The 23,905-nt window shown below is 41.7% G+C and overlaps 1 protein-coding gene across 1 annotated transcript; it reads right to left on the bottom strand.

Annotated features, from left to right (window-relative positions):
* Window positions 1-319: 319 nt before the first annotated feature.
* On the bottom strand, window positions 320-22,301 carry LOC115165548 (phosphatidylinositol 5-phosphate 4-kinase type-2 gamma-like). The gene is made up of 10 exons (XM_029718743.1): window positions 21,807-22,301; window positions 17,732-17,829; window positions 17,425-17,521; window positions 14,979-15,128; window positions 10,299-10,445; window positions 9,941-9,979; window positions 6,089-6,202; window positions 5,631-5,895; window positions 5,324-5,427; window positions 320-1,718 (listed from the first exon to the last, which is right to left on the bottom strand). The coding sequence occupies exons 1-10, from the start codon at window positions 21,957-21,959 to the stop codon at window positions 1,638-1,640; spliced, it is 1,248 nt and encodes a 415-aa protein (XP_029574603.1). The 5' UTR covers window positions 21,960-22,301; the 3' UTR covers window positions 320-1,637.
* Window positions 22,302-23,905: the final 1,604 nt, after the last annotated feature.

Genomic DNA, 23,905 nt, shown 5'->3' with positions numbered 1-23,905 from the left:
TAACCAAACTAACACAAAAAAGCAATGCCTCGCTCCCCTACGTGACCTAGATATTGTATTGTAGGCTGTGTGCCGTTTTGGAATGTATGTACAGTAGTTCTGTCCTTGAGCTGTTCATGTATATTAATGTTCTGTATTATGTCATGTTCCATGTTTCACGTGGACCTCAGGAAGAGTAGCTGCTGCTTTCGCAACAGCTAATGGGGATCGTAATAAAATCCCAAACTCACAACCATATCAACTGTACCACTAACCACACTCCAAGAGAAATGTGTATGTGTGACTGCTGTAATGTAAAATCTATATAAAAAACATTTCAGAAAATCTTTGTAAAATATATTTTGATCCAAAAGCTGATTTGAGAAAATACAAGATGTGCAATCACAATGGTTACAAGGCTTCACTTCCTCATACTGTAACTATTCAGCCCGTCCATGTATTCAACTTCTATACTAGAAAACTCATATCTTTAAGGCAATCAAATTGCATAAAGCAGGTGAAATGTAGTGCTATATTCTATGAGTAACACATAATACCCAAGCTAGCTCTTCCGTGGAGTCTCTTCAAATGTCATAATAATAATAATAATAATAATAATAATAATAATAATAATAATAATAATAGTCGTCAAATCTGACCAAGCATAGACCATCATCTACCTCTACTCATCTTTTATTCTAGCTTGATCCATTGCTGTCATTGTCAATCAAACATGTTTGGCATGACAATGTGTGAGAGGCAGTTGGAATGATTATACTTATATTTCCCATAAAAATGATCTTGAGAAGTCCTTTAAAATTACTCTCAGTTTGAGGCACCAAAAGGTATTCAAAAGGACATTGTGAGTCCAACAACAGGGTCTGGTTCCAAGTCCACTCATGATAGCATATAATGCTACACATGATCCAAAGTGAGATGAGGGACGTTCATGACAAATCCCAGAAGACTTTCCCTTTGAGACAAATTGCTCTGATATTTACTCTAGGGTTCACTACAATGATATGTTCCTATGTCCAGTTATATTAGTATATTCAGTAGATCAGACCAATCCAGGGTTGTGTTCAGTAGCCTGTAAATAACCATGATTTCTTATTGGACAAGTTCAGGTAGTCATTGGTAGTACAGCACCTCCCAGTTTCCCGCCGTTTCCTTCTGTTTGGTGCCTAATGGACACGACCCAGGATTTCAACTGACTGGGTTAAAGGGGCAATCTGGGATTCAAACAAAGTGGTCGATGTATCAATCCCAGGTTGTCCCCCTTTAAGTCTAATCTATCCTTTTCAGTGTAACATCTCTATGAGGACACAAAGCAGCAGTATTAGCCTAAGTACCCTTTTGCTACAAAGTCAGTCAAGAGTGCTTATCAATATGGAATCACATTCATCTTATCAATCTAAAAATAAATATGTATCAGTCAGTAATACATTACAACAATGGAAACAGTCAAGTGTGAGATCAAAATAACATGATCTGTGTGTTTAGATTTTTTGGGTCAATGTTTCATGATATAAATGTACATCAGAAAAAAAACAAGGCAGAAAGTTCCAGAACAAAAGTAAAAGAGAGAAAGAACAATACAAACCATCCAATCTAAATGGGAAAAGGTTGGTTGTATCAGTGGTGGTTATAATGTCCTGCTATGCAAAGATGTTGGAGATGAAATCACGAAATCGCTTGGCGTACTGTTCTGGGTGGACAGTGGAGATTTCAGCACCAGCCTGAAGACAGAGGCATAGAGAAGGGTACACGTCAGACTGAGTAGCTCATATAATGGGAATGAAAAGCGTCAATGAAATGCTCATTTTCCAGATAAAAGTTAAACAAATAAGATAATGCCTTCAGGAAGTATTCATACCTCGACTAATTCCACATTTTGTTATTACAGACGGAATTCAAAATGGATTAAATGTTTTTAGAAATCTCACCCATCTACACACAATACCCCATAATGACAAAGTGAAAACATGTTTTTAGACATTGAAAATGAAATGGAAAACTATCACACACAAGTATTCACACCCCTCAATCAACACATGTTTGAATCACCTTTGGCAACAATTACAGGTGTGAGTTTATATGGGTAAGTCTCTTAGAGCTTTCCACATCTGGATTGTGCAACATTTGCCCATTATTCTTTTCAAATTTCTTTAAGCACTGTTAAATTTGTTGTTGATCAACAATTTTCAGGTCTTGCCATAGATTTTCAAGTAAATTTAAGTATAAACTAACTAGGCCACTCAGGAACATTCACCGTCTTCTTGGTAAGCAACTGCAATGAAGATTTGGCCTTGTGTTTTAGGTTATTGTCCTACTGAAAGGTGAATTCATCTCCCAGTGTCTGGTGGAAAGCAAAATGAACCAGGTTTTCCTCTAGGATTTTGCCTGTGCTTAGTGCAATTCCATTTCTTTCTTATCCTGCAAAACTCTCCAGTCCTTAACAATTACAAGCATACCCATAACATGATGCAGCCACCACTATGCTTGAAAATATGGAAAGTGGTACTCAGTAATGTGTTGTATTGGGTTTGACCCAAACATAACACTTTGTATTCAAACCTGGTCTCAGAGCATTTTGTATTATTCTGTACGTAAATCCAATACCTCCACTTTGTATGATATGTATGTTTCATATGGTATGTATTACATTTTTGGATGTCCATCACCTAGTTTGTATGATATTTTTCAAATTACAATCCATATTATACATTACAAATTTGCAAAATGTACAATATGTTACAGACTCTAGCTAGGTGGCTATGTTAGCTAGGTTAGGGGCTAAGGTTAAGTTTAGAAGTTAGGTTAAAGGGTTAGATTTAGCTAAAAGGTTTAAGGTTAGCTAACATGCTAAGTAGCTGCAAAGTAACTAAAAAGCAGCATGAAGTTGAAAAGTTACTAATTAGCTAAAATGCTAAAGTTGTCCATGATGAGATTAGACGTTCGCGTTATACGCCCACCCATCCCGACAAACCACCCTACTTTCGTTTTTGCCTTAAGTAACCATCCGTCTTATGTAACCATACCAAACATAACATATACCATTTTGATTGTCCCGGATTTATTTTTAATATGTTACGTCTAGTTTATGAGACCAGGCTGTATATTCAGGACAAAAAGTTAATCACTTTGCCACATTTTTTTCCAGTATTACTTTAGTGCCTTGTTGCAAACAGGTTTGGTGCATGGTTTGGAATATTTTTTATTCTGTACAGCCTTTTTTTTTCTCCAATCTGTCAATTAAGTTAGTATTGTGTAGTAAATACGCTGAACAAAAATATAAACATAAAGCGTTGGTCCCTTGTTTCATGAGCTGAAATAAAAGATCCCAGAAATGTTCCATAAGCACAAACATTTCACAAATTTGTTTACATCCCTGTTAGTGAGCATTTCAAAGACAAACCAACCACCTGACATGTGTGGCAAATCAAGAAGCTGATTAAACAGCATGATTATTACACAAGTGCACCTTGTGCTGGGGACAATAAAAGGCCCCTCTAAAATGTGCAGTTTTGTCACACAACACCACAGATGTCTCAAGTTTTGAGGGAGCGTGCAATTGGCATGCTGACTGCAGGAATGTCCACCAGAGCTGTTGTCAGAGAACGTTATGTTCATTTCTCTACCATAAGCTTCCTCCAACGTCATTTTAGATTTGGCAGTGCGTCCAACTGGCCTCACAACCGCAGACCACGTGTATGGTGTCGTGTGGGCGAGCGTTAGCTGATGTCAATGTGACCAGAGTGCCCCATGGTGGCGATCAGGTTATGGTATGGGCAGGCATAAGCTACAGACAACAAACACAACTGCATTTTATCGATAGCAATTTGAATGACCAGAGATAACGTGACGAGATCTTGGAGGCCAATTGTTGTGCCATTCATCCACCACCATCACCTCATGTTTCAGCATGATAATGCACGGCCCCATGTCGCAAGGATTTGTACACAATTCCTGGAAGCTGAAAGTGTCCCAGTTCTTCCATGGCCTGCATACTCACCAGACAAGTCACCCATTGAGCATGTTTGGGATGCTCTGGATTGACGTGTACGACAGCAGGTTACAGTTCCCGTCAATATCCAGCAACTTCGCACAGCCACTGAAGAGAAGTGGGACAACATTCCACAGGCTACAATCAACAACCTGATCAACGCTATGCGAAGGGGATGCGTCACGCAGCATGGGGCGAATGGTGGTCACAACAGATACGGACTGGTTTTCTGATCCACGGCCCTACCTTTTTTTAAGGTATGTGACCAACAGATGCATAGCTGTATTTCAAGTCACGTGAAATCCATAGATTAGGACCTAATGGACTTATTTCAATTGACTGATTTCCTTATATGAACGGTAACTCAGTTGGATGTTACGTTTATATTTTTGTTCAGTATACAATGTTATTGATCCATCCTCAGTTTTCTCCTATCACAGCCACTAAACTCTGTAACTGTTATAAAGTCGCCATTGCCCTCATGGTGAAATCCCTGAGCGGTTTCCTTCCTCTCCGGCAACAGAGATAGGAAGGATGACTATATATGTAGTGACTGGGACTATATATGTAGTGACTGGGAGTAATGATACACCATCCAAGGCTTTGGAAAACTTCTCTGGTCATTGTGGTTGAATTGGTGTTTGAAATTCACTGCTTGACAGAGGGAACTTACAGATAATTGTATGTGTGAGGTACAGAGACAAGGTAGCCATTCAAAAATCATGTTAAACACTATTATTGCACACAGAGTGAGCTTATTACGTGACTTGTTAAGCCACATTTTTGGGCCCTAACAAAGGGATTAAATACTTAGACTCAACTTTTTTAAATTAATTAGTCAAATGTTCAAAAACAATTATGCTAACATTATGGGGTATTGTGTGTAGGCCAGTGACCAACAATCTACATGTAATTCATGTTAAATTCAGGATGTAACAACAAAATGTGGAAACAGTCAAGGGGTGTAAAAACTTTCTGAAGGCACTGTATTCTAATGGGAGACCCTTAACCCTCTAATCTCAAAGACGTGATCAGCACAACATCGAAACCAGGGAAAACAAGAAATTGCATTGGGAACAGGTCACTTTCAATTATTGATTAATAGGGAATGATGTTAGAAAAAGCAATAAATGCACAGTATGCACCAGGCTGTATCACATCCGGCCGTGATGGGGAGTCCCATAGGGCGGCGCACAGTAGGCCCAGCGTCATCCGGGTTTGGTCGGTGCAGGCCGTCATTGTAAATAAGAATTTGTTCTTAACTGACTTGCCTAGCTAAATAAAGGTTAACATCACAGTATGCACTGAGTATCTCATCCCTTCGCCCTTTTCACTCACCCCATGCTTGACAGTTTTGGCTGCGTGAGCGGCTTTCTTCTTGGTGTCGTACTGTGTTAGAACGTCTATCAGACCCATGAAGTACACCTCCTTCTGAGGGGCTCCTGAGGGGGGAAAACAGACCAGATGCTGAATAAAGTCACTGCTTAAAAACCCAAATGACCCAACTTGCAGTGTAACTTCGAATCCAGGAATAGTCAATTCCATTTAAAAATCATTCAAGTCAGTAGGTAAATTGAGAATCCAATTGCTTAAAATTATTGACTTGATCCAAACCCTGTAATTTCCCAACATCCCTTGAACCTACCAGGGGCACTCCTTATGGCATACACATCCACATAGGGGTCAAACTCCCCGGGCCCCAGGGGCTTGCAGGAGGCCATGTAGCCAGCGATGCCCTCAGGAGACGTGCCGTAGGAGCACGCGTTAGGGACCTGCGTCAGGCCATTCTCAGTCTCCCCATCCTCCTCATTAGAGGGCTCCTCTCCCTCCTCCTCTTCCCGCTCAGCCCGCCCCAAGTCATGGATACCCAGGAGCAGGCTGTAGTCCATGATCTTTAGCTTGACAAGAAACTATAGAACAGGACACACACACCAGATGATTACTATGAATGGAGATGGTGGTATAATGGCAACAAACAGCTAGAATGTTTCTACTGCCACCTTGTGTTAGACTCAATAGAATAGGATGACAGTTTCTAGAACTTGAGAGGTCAACGTAGAAATAGACTGAATTCTAGTTCTAAATCTGTGGAGGTCACATTACCTCCACATCTCTGTTGAGTTTCTCCATGACCTTCTCCTTCTGCTCCTCGTTCACATACACCTTCTGCATGTTGTTTCTGAAGTCCATGTCCTTGTAGGTGGGCAGCTCTTTCACCTGAGGGACCGTTATGAAGCAAACGCATGAGAACTTTCCCAAGCATGTGAAGTGGCCCCTAAAACTAAACTCCGGACATCGAAGCCCATTCCACTGCATTTTGTTTCTTCAAGGATCATCAATTTGTAATATTATGCAATTGTTTCTAGTCGCCACCAGTAGATTGCCACAACCTCATGAGGGAAAAAAACAACTTACTATTCAAATCAAATCTTATTGGTCACATACACATGGTTAGCATATGTTATTGCGAGTTTAGCGAAACGTTTATGCTTCTAGATCTGACAGTGCAGCAGTATCTAACAATTCCACAACAAAACCTAATATCTAACAAATTCCACAACAAAACCTAATACACACAATCTAGTAAAGGAATAAGAATATATAAAATATGGATGAGCAGTGACAGAGCGACTAAGATGCAAGTGTAGGATACAGTATATACAATATACAACTTTCAATGCAGAATTACTTTCCCATTGTTCCTCAACTGCAGTGTATGATATACAATTTTATATCGCTGAGTCTTTACTTTTATCCAACGTAAAAAAAAAAAACTATTTCAAATTTTGCTACATAAGACGGAATCAAGGTGGTGGGTCACATGTACTGTGGGTTAACGTCACGATACCAGAATTTTGACTTCAATTTCAATAGCAGGTTTAGTATCACGATGCTCGATACCAAAATGATACCACGGCAAAAGAAGGTGTATTAGCCAGTCACAGAATGGCACTTGATCCAGACAAATCTTTTGAGATCAAACTCATTACATTTGACATTTTCAGAGACAGCCATGTATGCATTAATGCAGAATCCAAAAATCTGTCCTCAGGACCCCAAGGGGTGCACATTTTGTTTTTTGCTCTAGCACTACATAGCTAATTCAAATAATCATCAAGCTTTGATCATTGTAATCAGCTGTGTAGTCTCAGGGGGAAAACTAAACATGCACCCTGTGGCTTCCCGAGGACAGAGTTTGGGAAACACTGTATTAATGAATCAATTGCATCATACAATCAATTTGACTTCATTTTTACCAATCTAGCTACATAACATAATGGCATTCATTTATTTGAATGCTATATCTATTGATAAACCAGGTGTCCCATGTGGCTCAGTTGGTAGAGCATGGTGTTTGCAACGCCAGGGTTGTGGGTTCGATTCCCACGGGGGACCAGTACGGGGGGAAAAAAATGTATGAAATGTATGCATTCACTACTGTAAGTCGCTCTGGATAAGAGCGTCTGCTAAATGACTAAAATGTAAATGTATATCAAGATATAGGCCTATTCACAACACAGGTGAATGCATATTCAATAAGAGTGTATACATGCATTGACTTTTTGAGCTTGTTTTGGCTGATTTTATGGGGCTACAGAGGAATCAACAACATTTGCATAGAAGCAGCAATGCCTTCTTTTATAAATGTGTGCTCTATATCTATGAGCTAATGACATTCACACACACACAGTGAAAAGGACTGGAGAGATGTGACTGAGGCGAGGGACACAAAGTGAATTAATAAAGATTTTGGGAATAGCTAGGTTTCCATCCAATTGGCGACAGATTTATGCAAATATTAAAAAATCTGCATAACAACAATATGCACATTTTCCCACCAGAGATGTGTTTTGATCACATTTACTTTTTGCACTATTGGTTAGAGCCTGTAAGTAAGCATTTCACCTGTTGTATTCGGCGCACGTGACAAATAAACTTTGATTTGCAGATAAAAGGCTGCACGTAATGACATAAAAATACCTAAAAATTCCCATGTACCGAATAAATCAAAATCTTATTTGTCACATGTGCCAAATACAACAGGTATAGAAATGCTTACTTACAAGCCCTTAACCAACAATGCAGTTAAGAAAATACAAAAAATAAATAAAAGTAAGAATAACAAATAATTAAAGAGCAGCAGTAGATAACAATAGCGGGGCTATATACAGGGGGCACCGGTGTTGAGGTAATATGTACATGTAGGTAGAGTTATTAAAGTGACTATGCATAGATAATAACAGAGAGTAGCAACATCGTTCCCGCGGGAGGAGGTGGGCAATGCAAATAATCTGGGTAGCCCTTTGATTAGATGTTCAGGAGTCTTATGGCTTGGGGGTAGAAGCTATTTAGGAGCCTCTTGGACCTAGACTTGGCACTCCGGTACCGCTTGCGGTGCGGTAGCAGAGAGAACAGTTTATGACTAAGGCTGGAGTCTGACAATTTTTAGGGCCTTGCTCTGACACCGCCTGGTATAGAGGTCCTGGATGGCAGGAAGCTTGGCCCCGGTGATGTACTGGGCCGTACGCACTACCCTCTGTAGTGCCTTGCGGTCGGAGGCTGAGTAGTTGCCATACCAGGCAGTGATGCAACCCGTAAGGATGCTCTCGATGGTGCAGCTGTAAAACCTTTTGAGGATCTGAGGACCCATGACAAATCTTTTCAGTCTCCTGAGGGGGAATAGGTTTTAACGTGCCCTCTTCACGACTGTCTTGGTGTGCTTGGACCATGTTAGTTTGTTGGTGATGTGGACGCCAAGGAACTTGAAGCTCTCAACCTTCTCCACTACAGCCCCGTCGAAGAGAATGGGGGCGTGCTTCGTCCTCCTTTTCCTGAAGTCCACAATCTCCTTTGTCTTGATCACGATGAGGGAGAGGTTGTTGTCCTTGCACCACACGGTCAGGTCTCTGACCTCCTCCCTATAGGCTGTCTCATCGTTAAATGGGTTTCCATCGCATTTTCAACTCTACTGATGTTTCTCACAAAAAAAAACATGTATATAGCGAGATCATATTATGGACAAAATAGTAAGATTTGTATTTGTCAAATGGCAGCCAAGCATCGATTATCATGTCACCAAAATAAGACCCTTGATATTTATTGGAAAGGGGCATAAAGCTAATCACCTTGCACTTTCACCACCCTGTTTAGTTCATCATAATTTAGTTCATCTGTAGCCTAATAAACTGCATGCTTTCCCGACGAGTCGTAGAGGGAGGACCACAGACCGATGTTATCACGTGACTAAGTTTACTTCAATATGATGGTTATTATATCAACACCAACCCAAAAAGATCCCACCTTGTCTAGTGTATCTTGTTTTGTTGACATAAAAAGATTGGATGGAAACCTGGTTAATGATTATGTTTTTTTGGTGACAATCAGCACATTTTGCAGTATGGTACCACAAACAAAGTACTGTGGTAGTGAATTGATGTTAGCGTCATCTGTAATATAGCAAAGAAAGTTGGAAGCTACCGGTATGTTCTGTTCTTGCATTGTAAAGTGTTCTAGTCTGTAAAGGACATTGCTTTGCGAACAGTAATTAACAGTTGCAACATTTCTACATTATTCAACTGTTTGCTTCTGTACAGCATGAAAGGGGAGCTAACATGATGCATCCCAGACTCCCAGTGAGTTCAGCGGTTCCTCAATACAGGCTAGATCTAGCAATGGATAATTGGAGCAGGCACAGTGCTCTTGTGCCATAAGGTGATATTGTCTACAGACTTGATTCTTTCTCAATCAGAAGACGACTTGAAATGCGTATGAAAGAAGTACCGAAAGTAACAAATTCTAGTAGCAAACTGTTTTTTAAATGTTATAGGATATAAAAAGTTCTGAACTTTCGGTATACCGTGCAACACTACTGTGGGTGCCTAACAGAGCTAGTCCTTAAGGCAATTTTCACATGTATGGTTGGTTGGGTGAGATAGACATTCTTATTTGGCTTACCCGCTCTTTGTCACTTGCTTCACGAGACACCAGAGAGCCCTGAGTATCAATAAGATTACAGTTTAATAGGCAAGGTCAGGGATTATACGAGTGTAAATCATGAAGTAGCATAAGGAACAAGCATTACAGAACACTACAGGTGTACAAGCATTATACAACAGGTGACTAGAGTTGCAAAATTCCAGTAACTTTCCCAAAATGCCCAGGTTTTTAAGAAATAAATCCTCCATTCAGGACTTCTTGAAAACCCTGGGAACTTTCAGTAAGTTACCGGAATTTTGCAACCCTAGGTGTGTCTCTCTCTCATCTGGATGTTGTACTGTGTGTGGGTGTGTTTGTGTTTTTCGCTCAGTCTCACCTTAAGGTCGTACTTCCTGTGCACCACCAGCCTGTGGCTGAACATGTTCCTCATGACGATCAAGTAGGTCTCCTCATTCTCTACACCGACACGGTACATCCCCAGGAACTGGGGCAGCAGAGTGCTGCCGTGACACTTCACTATGTGCTGCAGCCAGGGAGAAGAGGGGGACAAATTAATGGCGAATAGACTGTGATTGTGTCTGAAATGACTCCAAGGGCCCTGGTAAAAAGTAGTGCATTATATAGAGCCATTTTTTTGTTTGTTTGTTGTTTACAAGCAAACGTCACGTTTGAGGGATGCACGCGCATCCCGCACCAAAAACCTCTGTAGCAGGATAGCTAACACTTAAGTCGGGACCTTGACAAATAATGAGTGATGACGACAAAAACACACAAGACTGACGGCTATAGCTCTGTTCAACAAGTATATTATTCTTCTGGCTTTACCCATCTCTATTTGTGCTATTTTACCTTGCCTGGCTGGCTTGCTACAGTAGGTAATCAATCCTCTGATGAAATCTGTGATGTATCTGATTACATGTTAACTTGAATGAGCTGCATTTGAAGTTGCACGTGATCGTATCCACTGCTGCGTAAACAGAGCTTTTTGATTCCAAACTGTGCTCACAACTTCTCATAAAGCGGCCAGGAAACGGTTCTGTGGAATAGGATGCCATCTGGAACACACCAGTACTATACATTCACATGTCTCCTTTCACCTCTGGTTGAATATGAAAATGAAACATTTTTCTACACTGGAATGAAATTGCTTGCTCTTACTTTTTCTCTTTATCTTGCCCTTTCTCTCTATCCAGGTTACAAATATGTCCCCACTTAGTCTGACACATTTTTGGTCAGACTAAGTGTCAAATTGAAACAGAGGTGGTCCCTGCAGATATCTCCTTACTATTAACCTTTCTGGCGCAGGCGTTCCGCTAGCGACTCACCTCGACAACATCCGGGGAAATTGCAGAATGCCAAATACAAAATACAGAAATAGTCATAATAAACATTCATAAAAAATACAGGTGTTATACATCAGCTTAAAGATTAACTTCTTGTTAATCCAGCCGCTTTGTCAGATTTCAAAAAGGCTTTACGGCGAAAGCATACCATGCGATTATCTGAGGACAGCGCCCTGCTTACAAAAGCATACAAACATTTTACAACCAAGTAAAGAAATTACAAAAGTCAGAAATAGCGATAAAATTAATCACTTACCTTTGAAGATCTTCATATGGTTGCAGTCACAAGAGTCCCAGCTACACAATAAAATGTTCGTTTTGTTCGATAAAGTCCCTCTTTATATTCCAAAAACTCAGTTTTGTTGGCACGTTTTGTTCAGTAATCCACTGGCTCAAAGGCGGTCAAAACATGCAGATGAATACATCCTAATAATACCGGTAAAGTTGGTCGAAACATGTCAAACGATGTTAATAATTAATCCTCAGGTTGTCAATTGTCTAAATAATCTATAATATTTAAAACGGACAATAGCGTATTCAATGGAAAGGAAAAACAACAAAGGGTGCGCAATAAGTCACGCACGCAAACCAGCACTGCATGATTCTACAGTCCACTGACAGAAAGGTCTCATTCTTCTTCATTTTTCAGAAAACAAGCCTGAAACAATGTCTAAAGACTGTTGACATCTAGTGGAAGGCATAGGAACTGCAATCTGAGTCCTAACCCATTAGATACTCTATAGGCATTCAATTGAAAATACCCATATCAAAAAAAAATCTAACTTCCTGGATGGATTTTCCTCAGGTTTTCACCTGCCATATCAGTTCTGTTATACTCACATACATTATTTTAACAGTTTTGGAAACTTTAGAGAGTGTTTTCTATCCAAATCTACCAATTATATGCATATCCTAGCTTCTGACCCTAAGTAACAGGCAGTTTACTTTGGACACGCTTCTCATCCAGACGTCAAAATACTGCCCCCAAGCCATAAGAAGTTTTAAGCAAAGAAGGCAGGGGCTGTACTAGACATACAAAATTACAAGGCAGTGATGTTTAAACAACTAGTGACCCTTGAACTTACTACCTCAGGCCACTATTGTTTAAACATTTTAGACAAAGACAACACACAGAGTCCATGTAAAAATGAGATTCTGATGGACACAGTGAACATGGAGATTCTGACCAAACACAGAGCACATGGAGATTCTGACCGACACAGAGCACATGACCACATAGGAAAAACAAAGTATTGTTCAAACTTCAAACTGTTTGGACATTCTACAATTGATAGACTTCAGAAATGACTCAGCAGTTCTGGGAATAATGAAAAGAATATTTCCATTTTACGGCAGATAGCAAACAGTTGTGACAAGCCAGAAACACAGCAAAGCTAAGCCCAGACCAGCTGTTAGTTTGCCACTGGCTTCCAAGTACAATGAAACAGTGGCTGTAGATCTACATGAGCTGGGACCAAGTGTGTGGTACCTTCACATAATCCACCACTTCACACGCTTCAGCGCTGGAAGCATTGTGAATACAAAGAAACCCAGTCAAATCGTCAAGCACTTCATTCATTCCTGGATAAGTGTGCATGGCCCGCCCCAGAAATTGTACAGTGACAATGAAATGGCATTCACATCCGACCTCCGCATGAAGCTAACATGCTGACCAGACCGCACGCGTGCGCCATCGTGTGCACGTTGATTTTGTCCACCCACACCAGACGTGATCAGGACACACAGGTTGAAATATCAAAAACTCAGAACCAATTATATTAATTTTGGGACAGGTCGAAAAGCATTAAACATTTATAGCAATTTAGCTAGCTAGTTTGCTGTTGCTAGCTCATTTGTCCTGGGATATAAACATTGGGTTGTTATTTTACCTGAAATACACAAGGTCCACTTGGTCATCTCTCCTCCTTCCTTCAGGCTGCTTCTTATTATTATTTTGGACATTACATGGCGTTTGGCAAAAACTTTAGGTGCATTAGCGCAACTGACAGGAGTGTGGACCTAAGTTCATCTTTCAATCACCCACGTGGGTATATGCTCAGAAAAACCATTGAGGAGATGGCACGTGGGTATATGCTCCTAAAAACAAATGAGATGGGAGAGGCCGGACTTGCAGCGCGTTGAGTGTCACAAATAGAACATATTTCTATTTTAGCGCCTGGACACGCAGACGCTTGCGAGGGTGCAATGATTGAATAACATGTGTACATTTATTTTGCAACGCTCGCGCACGCGACGTGTCCGGTCACTGTGGAAACAAAACAAAAAAAAGTGTATGGCCTGGCAGATGCATCACTCTACTGGTACAACAAAGTCAAGACAACACTGCTGAGTACAGGTGGGAAAATGTCACAAGTGGATCCTGCAGTCTTCTATTGGCTTGATCAAGACTGCAATGTGACTGGAGTACTTGCCTGTCATGTTGAGGACTTCATCTGGGGGGCTCACAGTCCTTTGCTACAACTGTGATCCAACACATCAAAGCTGTTTTCCAGGTTGACCACAAAGGAGCAGCTGTCTGACTGACTAAATATGGAGCATCCGGTCTTGTGCTCCTAAAGGCACTCAGTAATGGAAAGTGGCAGCTTGAGAAATAAAAACTGTTACACAACCCATTTGTAATGGGGAACTTAAATAATACTTGGGACATTTCATTATTTTGTTGATGTTTTATTTGTCTTTAAAGAAAAGTGGGAGATTGGTAAGTTCATGTTTTAAGTATCCCTATATTTGTGTTATTACGGTGCTATCACTCTGTTATTAGTACGCCTGCGCCGTAGTCCCACTGGAGATGGACCTGGCTGGAGTGTGAAGGTGACTATGTACTGTGGAAATACGTTGTTAAACTGGAACCTAGTCATTGTTTCATTTTAAGTTAACGGCAAACCACCCAAAAAATAAATAAATAAATAAAGACCTGACTTCGCTGATAGCAAGTACATTATCCCTCAAAATAGTTATGACTGATATGTGGTTGTCTCACCCAACTATCTTAAGATGAGCGACTTACAAGTAGTGCATTCTGGATAAGAGCGTCTGCTGAATGACTAAAATGTAAATGTAAGGCTTTCAAATTAAAATGTAGCCAAAATGTTTTCCCTCTCATGAACACGAATTGATTAACGCCAAGTTCAATGAGACTTAAATTTGTGAAAAAGCATAATTGACTAACATTTCTCCATTCCAAAGATAGAAACTGTATTGAGGTGGGAAAAAAAGATTCTCTCCTCGCCTAGTGAACGGCTTGCTATGCAAAACACGAGGCATGGATGAACAGTCCTACATGATATACCCCCCTACTACTATAACCTAACACTAGTTCCACCAGAGTACACAGACCAGACCATATAATTCAGTTGAAGATGCTAATTTGCAATTCAAGGAAGCCCATGTTGCTTTAATGCTTTTGATGCAACCAATCAAATGTTTTTGTTTATCAAATGCACTGTTCATTTCACCCAGCAGTACTAGAGAGCATTGCAACACTTGACCATAATAAAAAAAGGGCAACTTTACCCTCCCTTGGGCTGTATTACAAATTGCACCCTATTCCCCATGTAGTGCGCAAATATTGACCAGGGCCCATAGGACTCTGGTCAACAGCAGTGCACTATAAAGGAGATATGCCATTTGGGATGAATCAATTGGGTTTTGAACTGAAGTTAATTGAGCTGTCCACAGACGGGGGTTATTACCTGATGGTATTCAGACAGGATGCCGTGCATGTCTGCCACGTCCTCAGTAGAGATCTGCTTGATGACCAGCGTGCGGTCATAGGAGGTCAGGAGGATCCCCTCCCACTGGGCATCCCCACCTCTTACAGGAGGGCTACGGGTCAAAGAGACCTACAGGGATGAGGGAAAAAAAAAAACTGGGTCGTATTCATTAGTTCACACCGTTTTTCGTGCTTCTAAATCTGCATTGCTTGCTCTTTGGGGTTTTACATTCAGTTTCTGTATAAGCACTTTGTGACAACTGCTGATGTAAAAAGGGCTTTATAAATACTCCTGATTGATTGGAAAAGTTCAGGAAGTCCCTCCCCATATCAGTCCATTTTCTTCTGTTTATGATGACAATCTTAATATTTAACTTATTGCTTTAGTAGTCATTTGGCTCTGGATGGATTACTAGTATCCATACATGCACATAGGGAGTGGATGAAGAGGAATACTCCTTTAGAATAATGCGCTGTGTCAAGATGTATCAAATATATTTATACACACAAAATTAGTATAACCAAACATTAGGAACACCTTTCTAATAGTTAGTTGCCCTCAGAACAGCCTCAATTCGTCGGGACATTGACTCTACAAGGTGTCGAAAACTTTAAACAGGGATGCTGGCCCATGTTGAATACAATGCTTTCCAAAGATGTGTCAAGTTGTTTCGATGTCCTTTGAGTGGTGGACCATTCTTGATACATGTGAAACTATTGAATGCGAAACTCAGCAGCGGTGCAGCTCGACACAAACCGGATGCGCCGGGCACATACTACCATACCCAGCTCCCTCTGAATGGCAAACATACACAATCCATGTCTCAATTGTCTCAAGGCTTTAAAATAGTTATTTAACTTGTCTCCACCCCTTCATCTACACTGATTGAAGTGGATTTAACAAGAGACATCAATAAGAGATCATAGCTTTCACCTGGTCAGTCTGTCATTTCACCTGGTCAGTCTGTCATGAAAAGAGAAGGTGTTCTTAATGTTTTGTATGCTCAGTGCCTTCAGAAACTTTTTCCAAATTTTGTTACGTTACAGCCTTATTCTAAAATGGATTACATAAAACAAAATCCTCAGCAATCTACACACAGAACACCATAACGACACATTTTTGCAAATGTAGAAAAAAAATCTAAACAGAAATACCTTATTTACAATGACACTCAAAATTGAGCTCAGGTGCATCCTGTTTCCATTGATCATCCTTGAGATGTTTCTACAACTTGATTGGAGTCCACCTGTGGTAAATTCAATTGATTGGATATGATTTGGAAAGGCACACCTGTCTATATAAGATCCCACAGTTGACAGTGCACGTCAGAGCAAAAACCAAGCCATGAGGTTGAAGGAATTGTCCTTAGAGCTCAGACAGAATTGTGTCGAGGCACAGATCTGGGGAAGGGTACCAAAAAACGCCTGCAACATTGAAGGCCCTCAAGAACACAGTGGCCTCCATCATTCTTAAATGGAAGAAGTTTGGAACCACCTAGAGCTGGCTGCCCAGCCAAACTGAGCAATTGGGGGACAAGGGCCTTGGTCAGGGAGGTGAACAAGAACCCAATGGTCACTCTGATAGAGCTCCAGAGTTCCTCTGTGGAGATGGGAGAAACTTCCAGGAGGACAACTATCTCTACAGCACTGCACCAATCAGGCCTTTAGGGTAGAGTGGCCAGATGAAAGCCACTCCTCAGTAAGGCACATGACAGCCCGGTTGGAGTTTGCCAAAAGGCGCCTAGACTCTCAAACCATGAGAAACAAGATTCTCTGGTCTGATGAAACTAAGATTCAACTCTTTGGCCTGAGACTAATCAGGATCGAGGCAAAGATGAATGGAGCAAAGTACAGGGAGATCCTTCACAAAAACCTACTCCAGAGCGCTCAGGACCTCAGATTGGGGCGAAGGTTCACCTTCCAACAGGACAACGAACCTAAGCACACAGCCAAGACAACGCAGGAGTGGCTTCGGGACAAGTCTCTGAATGTCCTTGAGTGGCCCAACCACAGCCCAGACTGGAACCCGATCGAATATCTCTGGAGACCTGAAAATAGCTGTGCAGCAAAGCTCCCTATCCAACCTGACAAAGAATGGGAGAAACTCCCCAAATACAGGTGTGCCAAGCTTGTAGCATCATACCCAAGAAGACTCGAGGCTGTAATCGCTGCCAAAGGTGATTCAACAAAGTACTGAGTAAAGGGTCTGAATACTTTTGTAAATGTGATCAGTTTTTGTATTTAATAAATTTGCAAACATTTCAAAAAATCTGTTTTTGCGTTGTCATTATGGGTTATTGTGTGTAGATTGATGAGGAATTAAAACAAAAAAATCAATTTCAGAATAAGGCTGTAACCTAACAAAATGTGGAAAAGGTCAAGGGGTCTGAATACTTTCTGAAGGCACTGTACATCAACACTCGTACCTGGTAGTTGAGATCCTCAATTCCGAAGCGCTCCCTAAGATTCCGGAACACCTGAGGACAGTATTCTTTAAACTTGAAATGTCCTGGTAGATTCTCTCTGCGAAAAAAAAAAAGGGGTGGAATTCACACATTTGCAGTGTTTACTAGCCTCTCCTTCTCTATCGCTCCCTCTCTCCCTCCATACTTCTGTCCAAGCCTCATTCGTTTTGGCATTTTAAACAGAGTAGTGACATAGACCTACTGGTAGATAGGCCAATTGTATTATGTATATTTAGAGTAAGTATTAACAAGAGTGAGCAAACATTACTTGTTGAAGAAGTGGTTGTTGACTTTGATCTTAGTGTTGGCTTTGAAGTCATCAGGCAATAGCATGACAGGAACAGGCACTTGGTTTAGGTCATTTATCTGCAGAAATAAGTACTCCCATTAGCTAGAAGACTTTCATCATGGTTAGTGCTATCAGGGACCCTTGGGACGTCCCTTCCCTAAACTCCTACCCACAAACCTAACCCTTACCTTAAAGTGTTACTGGCAGTGTTTTAGCAACATGAAATCTTATTAATATCAGTTCATATACACCTCTAGGAAGAATACGTCGCCTTAAATGTTTAACAAAAAACTTTTTCTTTTTACAAGCGAGCACTTCGTTATTTTCACACATTCATAGAATGTTTGGGAATGACGTAGAGTAAGGCATGTGAAAATTATACAGGGGAAAGCGGCCGTGCATTAGGACAATTAATAGACACTGCAGTTAATAAAACCTAATAAAAACATCTGTCTTGTCCAGGACCGGACTCTACACCATAGCCAATCAGAGATACCTCAGGCCTATATGCAAATAAGCCAATAGCCACACGGGGCTGCCATCCTTAACTCTGAACTAGTGATGGGAAGTTCAGCTTTTTTTACTGACAAAATCTTTGACTCGTTCAGTCAAAAGAACGAATCTACTAATTTCTTTCATTCGAGTCAGTAATTCCCAGAGCACGCAGGACCCCCTGCCGACGAACGATGAACTGAAAACTTAAAAGTCATGATTCTACAAGCCTCTGGTTCACATGTCATTCACCATAGGGGGCTTATTGGAACTATCATTTGTGACAGACTTGTAAACGTGCGCTTTAAAACAATGTACATTACATGACCAAAAATTCGTCGAACATCCAATTCCAAAATCATGGGCATTAATATGGAGTTGGTCCCTCCTTTGCTGCTATAACAGCATCCACTCTTCTGGGAAAGCTTTCAACTAGATGTTGGAACATTGCCGCGGGGACTTGCTTTCATTCAGCCACAAGAGCATTAGTGAGGTCGGGAACTGATGTTGGGCGATTAGGGCCAAAGGTGTTCGATGGGGTTGAGTTCAGGGCTCTGTACAGGCCAGTCAAGTTCTTTCTCTTCACTGGAACTAAGGGAACTAGCCCGACCCATAAAAAACAGCCCCAGAACATTATTCCTCCTCCAAACATTACAGTTGGCACTACGCATTGGGGCAGGTAGCGTTCTCCTGGCATCCGCCAAACCCAGATTCGTCCCTCGGACTGCCAGATGGTGAAGCGTGATTCATCACTCCAGAGAACACGTTTCCATTGCTCCAGAGTCCAATGGCGGCGAGCTTTACACCACTCCAGCCGTCACTTGGCATTGCGCATGGTGAATTTAGGCTTGTGTGCGGCTGCTTGGCCAGAGACCCATTTCATGAAGCTCCCGACAAACAGTTCTTGTGCCAACGTTGATTCCAGAGGCAGTTTGGAATTCGGTAGTGAGTGTTGCAACCGAGGACAAGCCATTTTTACGTGCCCCGCACTTCAGCACTCGGCGGTCCCGTTCTTTGAACTTGTGTGGCCTAACACTACGCGGCTGAGCTGTTGTTGCTCTTAGACATTTCCACTTCAAAATAAAAGCACTTACAGTTGACCGGGGCAGCTCTAGCAGGGCAGAAATTTGATGAACTGACTTATTGGAAAGGTGGCATCCTATGAAGATGCCACGTGAACGACTCTTGGCGGAATGCGTTGCTTGATTGCCGTGAGGGTGATAAGTAGCCTAACGACTCAAGCTAAATTATTTCGCTGCTCTGTTGTTCGCTACATACTTCATATTTCGGAGAAGAAACTAACCTCCGTGAGCGTAGCGTTTGGGGCTTTCCTGCATCTGGGCTTTCCTGCATCTGCAGGCGGCTCAGGAACTCCGCCACTCAGAAACATTCACTGTCTTCTTGGTAAGTAACCCCAGTGTAGATTTCAAATCAAATACATTTTTATTCGTCACATGCACCAAATTCAACAGGTGTAGATCATAGCGTGAAATGCTGACTTTCAACTCCTTTACCAACATAGCTGTTTAATAATAAGCGTTAAGAAAAATATTTACTAAATAAACTAAAGTAAAAAATATGAGCAACAAAAACGAGGCTATACTCACGGGGTACCGGTACCGTGTCAATGTGCGGGGATACAGGTTAGTCGAGGTAATATATACATGTAGGTAGGGGTAAAGTGACTATGGATAGATAATAGACAGCGAGTAGCAGCAGCATTAAGGGGGGCGGGGGGGGGGGCAATGCAAATAGTCCAGGTGGCCATTTGATTAGCTGGTTAGCAGTCTTATGGCTTGCGAGTAGAAGCTGTTACGAAGCCTTTTGGCAAGCGCTCTGGTATCGCTTGCTGTGCGGTAGCAGAGAGAACAGTTTATGACTTGTGTGACTGGAGTCGTTCACAATTTTTTGGGCCTTCTTCTGACACCGTCTAGTATATAGGTCCTGGATGTCAGGAAGCTTGGCCCCAGTGACGTACTGGGCCGTATTGGTATGTAACTTATGAAAGTTGTATTGTCCATTTTGTTTTGTATTTAAACGCCCCTTTAAACGTGTACATGACACTGCAACAAAATTTCTCCATGGGGCCAATAAAGTCAGTAAGTATGTAAGTATGCACTAGCCTCTGTAGCACCTTGCGGTCAGATGCCGAGCAGTTACCATGCCAGGCCGTGACGCAACCGGTGAGGATGCTCTTAATGGTGCAGCTTTAGAACCTTTTGAGGATCTGGGGACCCATGCCAAATATTTTCAGTCTCCTGAAGGGGAAAGGTGCTGTCATGCCCTCTTCACAACTGTCTTGGTGTGTTTGGACCATGATTGGTGATGTGGACACCAAGGAACTTGAAACTCTCAACCCGCTCCACTTCAGCCCCATTGATGTTAATGGGGTCCTGTTTGGCCCTCCTTTTCCTATAGTCCACAATCAGTTCCTTTGTCTTACTCGCACTGAGGGAGAGGTTGTTGTCCTGGCCTCTGACCTCCTCCCTATAGGCCGTCTCATTGTTGTCGGCGATCAGGCCTACCACTTGTATCGTCAGTCAACTTAATGATGGTGTTGGAGTCGTACTTGGCCACACAGTCGTGGATTACAGGAGTACAGGGGGGCCCCGTGTTGAGGATCAGCGTGGCAGATGTGTTGTTGCCTACCCTTACCACCTAGGGGCGGCCCGTCAGGAAGTCCAGGATCCAATTGCAGAGGGATGTGTTTAGTCCCAGGGTCCTTAGCTTAGTGATGAGATTTGTGGGCACTGTGGTGTTGAACGCTGAGCTGTAGTCAATGAACAGGATCCTCACATAGGTGTTTCTTTTGTCCAGGTGGGAAAGGGCAGTGTGGAGTGCGATTGAGATGGGTCATCTGTGGATCTGTTGGTGCAGTATGCGAATTGGAGTGGGTCTAGCGTTTTCAGCATGATGGTGTTGATGTGAGCCATTACCAGCCTTTCAAAGCACTACCGACGTGAGTGCTACGGGGCGGTAATCATTTAGACAGGTTACCTTCGCTTTCTTGGGCACAGGGACTATGGTGGTCTGTTTGAAACATGTAGGTATTACAGACTCGGTCAGGGAGAAGTTGAACATGTCAATGAAGATACTTGCCAGTTGGTCCGCGCATGCTTTGAGTACTCCGTCTGGCCCCGCAGCTTTGTGAATGTTGACCTGTTTAAAAGGTCTTGCTCACTGGCTAACTTTTATATTATGAGTAAAGCCCATAACACACAGTCCATGATGATGTGACACACACTTGACAGTCAACGGTCAATAATAGGTAGCCAGTAGCAAGTTGGCTAACGTTAACAACCTAACTAACGTTAGCTATCACATGTACCTGCGCATTCAGTAAAAATGTAGCTAACGTTTACGTGAGCTAAACGAACTGTACCGAGAACAAGCTAGATAGCACTAGAAGGCTAACTAACGTTAGCTAGGTAGGTTAGATAAGTTAGCTTGGTAACTAGCTAACGGAATGTCAAAATTATCTAAGTTAGTTAACGTTAGCTAGCTAATAGGCTAAGCTAACGTTATCAAAACTGACGGTGACAACATAACGTGTTATACTCACCGAATGGTTTACACCCCACATAAAAACGCTCAAGACTGGGTCACTGGCACGAAATACCTTCACCTTCTGCTGCACAAAATGTTTCTTTTTGGTTTTGGTTTTTGGGGCCAATATCCCCATTGGACTGGAAACAGCGTTACCGATAGAGGCCATCGCGAAGCTTGCCTGGCTTTGCCTTGCTTGGGAACTTTTTTTTTCGTCTCTGATTCTGATCTTCCGCAAACTCAAAGTTTTTTTTTCTTCTCCCGATTCCGATCTTTTGTAAACTGACTTCCTCGTCACCGTGTATTGCAAATCAAAGGTTAACCGTGCCGCGCGCAGAATTTCAACAACACCTCGAGCAGGTCCTTCTAAATTCAGGTTAGTAGTAGTAGCCTACATTTGTGCTTGTTCTAACACTCATTTTAGATTTCAAACTAGTCTGTCTACTTAATATATATTCCAGTCCAGCCATTCTCGAACAATTATGGGGAACTGACATGCAGTCCAACTGTTCAGGTGTGATAAACCAAAGATATGTTACAAATAATATAATGTGATTAGATGGGCCGATAAAATGGCCCTTTCATGAGTTCTTACTTACTATAACTATCCTTTCACAGTATTTATGCTATTACTGTAGCAATGCAGAGAATAAAAGCAGACTATGAAAGTAAGTCATGTATCTAATGTATTCCATTGAAGCCAAATTCCATTGAAGCCTAAATTTAACTTTTGATTAATTGATCATAGAGGAATTGCAGCCCTCATGCGCTCTCTCTCAAAGCAGTGCTTTGTGCAGAACTTTCTGCCAACCCATATAGGCCACAACCCAGTGGCGATTTTAGCATGTAAATCTTGGTGGGGCAAACCCCGAAAAAATGTGAGCGTTGCATGCCAGCAAACCACTACACAACACAACACTAAACAATACATTAATTGCACTATAACGGTGAAAAACAGTGCCCATAAACGGTTAGGGCCTAGATAAAGCTGTCCCAACAGCAGCTACACCTGGCTGTCAGTGGAGCCTTGTCTGGCAGCGAAACAGTTCATTCAGCCTCAATTCCTGCCTTTTAAAAAAGCATAGCTGATATGGCTGACTTGCTTAAACAAATGTGGTTTCTACTGACAATTGAGATGTACAAACTATGGCATAAGGGGACGACAAGCGGATAAGAGGCAATCTATAATTCCGATTAAGACGTTAATGAGCGAGCTAGGACGGACGTAGTCAATATAACTATTTGATCAGCACTTTTGAAATGTACAGCAACATAATTCAGAACATGGGCCGTTCTTACAGTGTTCTCCCTGTACACCAAGTCAGAACTGTAGGATAAATAAAGTGGGCATATAAGCAGACAATGAAAGCTCTTACAATATTCAATGATTACATTTCTGAAAACAGGTTATAGGCTACATGTGCACCACCAAGTCAGAACAGCTGGCAACATTAAGAGGGGAAAAAATATCAGATTATTAGGGCGAGGCACATGGGCTACTAACAGCTTACTACACAACATACACTTATTATTACTTTCTTAGCTACAGTATACATATCTCCCTGGTATATTACATAATTTATGCAGCAGCATACAATACATTATTGGACTCACCTTGTTGCACTGTGCTAACTTGGTGGTCCTTCGTGGGCAAATTTTGTCATCAAGCTTTGTCATCAAAGTCTGGCATTCTCTGGATTTATGGTGCTTTCAAGACAAATGGGAACTAAAGGTCTAATCATGAACAAGGTCGAATCATAATGACGTCAGTGATCTTCAGGTCGTGGCTCTAGAAAGAGGCCTGAGTTCCCGACTTACAATTCCGAGTTGGAAGACCGTTCAAAACATATTTTCCCAGTCAGAGCTCATTTTTTCCTGAGTTCCCAGTTGTCTTGAACTCACTGAAGACAGATTTCACAGTTCTGAGTTAACATTTGTTTTGAGCGGATTGACAGCATGGCCAATGTTGAATTTTATAATTTTAAGCTTGCAAAAGAGAACCTTAAACTGAGAATTGGGACCACACACCCACTCCACTGTATAGCAGGCTAGTGATTGCTTTGCTTTGCAATGCTTGCAGTTAGCCACTGATTCCTTCCAAACCACTCATTGTTG

This window comes from Salmo trutta, chromosome 28, assembly GCF_901001165.1.
Source record: "Salmo trutta chromosome 28, fSalTru1.1, whole genome shotgun sequence".
NCBI lineage: Eukaryota > Metazoa > Chordata > Actinopteri > Salmoniformes > Salmonidae > Salmo > Salmo trutta.
Note: the sequence above shows the minus strand (reverse complement) of the source record. Positions and strands in the feature narration are given on the sequence as shown.

What these genes read in the sequence shown, in the direction of transcription:
- LOC115165548 (XM_029718743.1), bottom strand. Translation starts at nt 21,959, where the DNA reads ATGGCCTCTATCGGTAACGCTGTTTCCAGTCCAATGGGGATATTGGCC. An exon ending in AACAACCACTTCTTCAACAA is followed by an intron (nt 17,522 to 17,731) that starts GTAATGTTTGCT and finishes TTTTTTTCGCAG; the next exon opens with AGAGAATCTACCAGGACATT. An exon ending in AAGCAAGTGACAAAGAGCGG is followed by an intron (nt 6,203 to 9,940) that starts GTAAGCCAAATA and finishes ACGGTCCCTCAG; the next exon opens with GTGAAAGAGCTGCCCACCTA.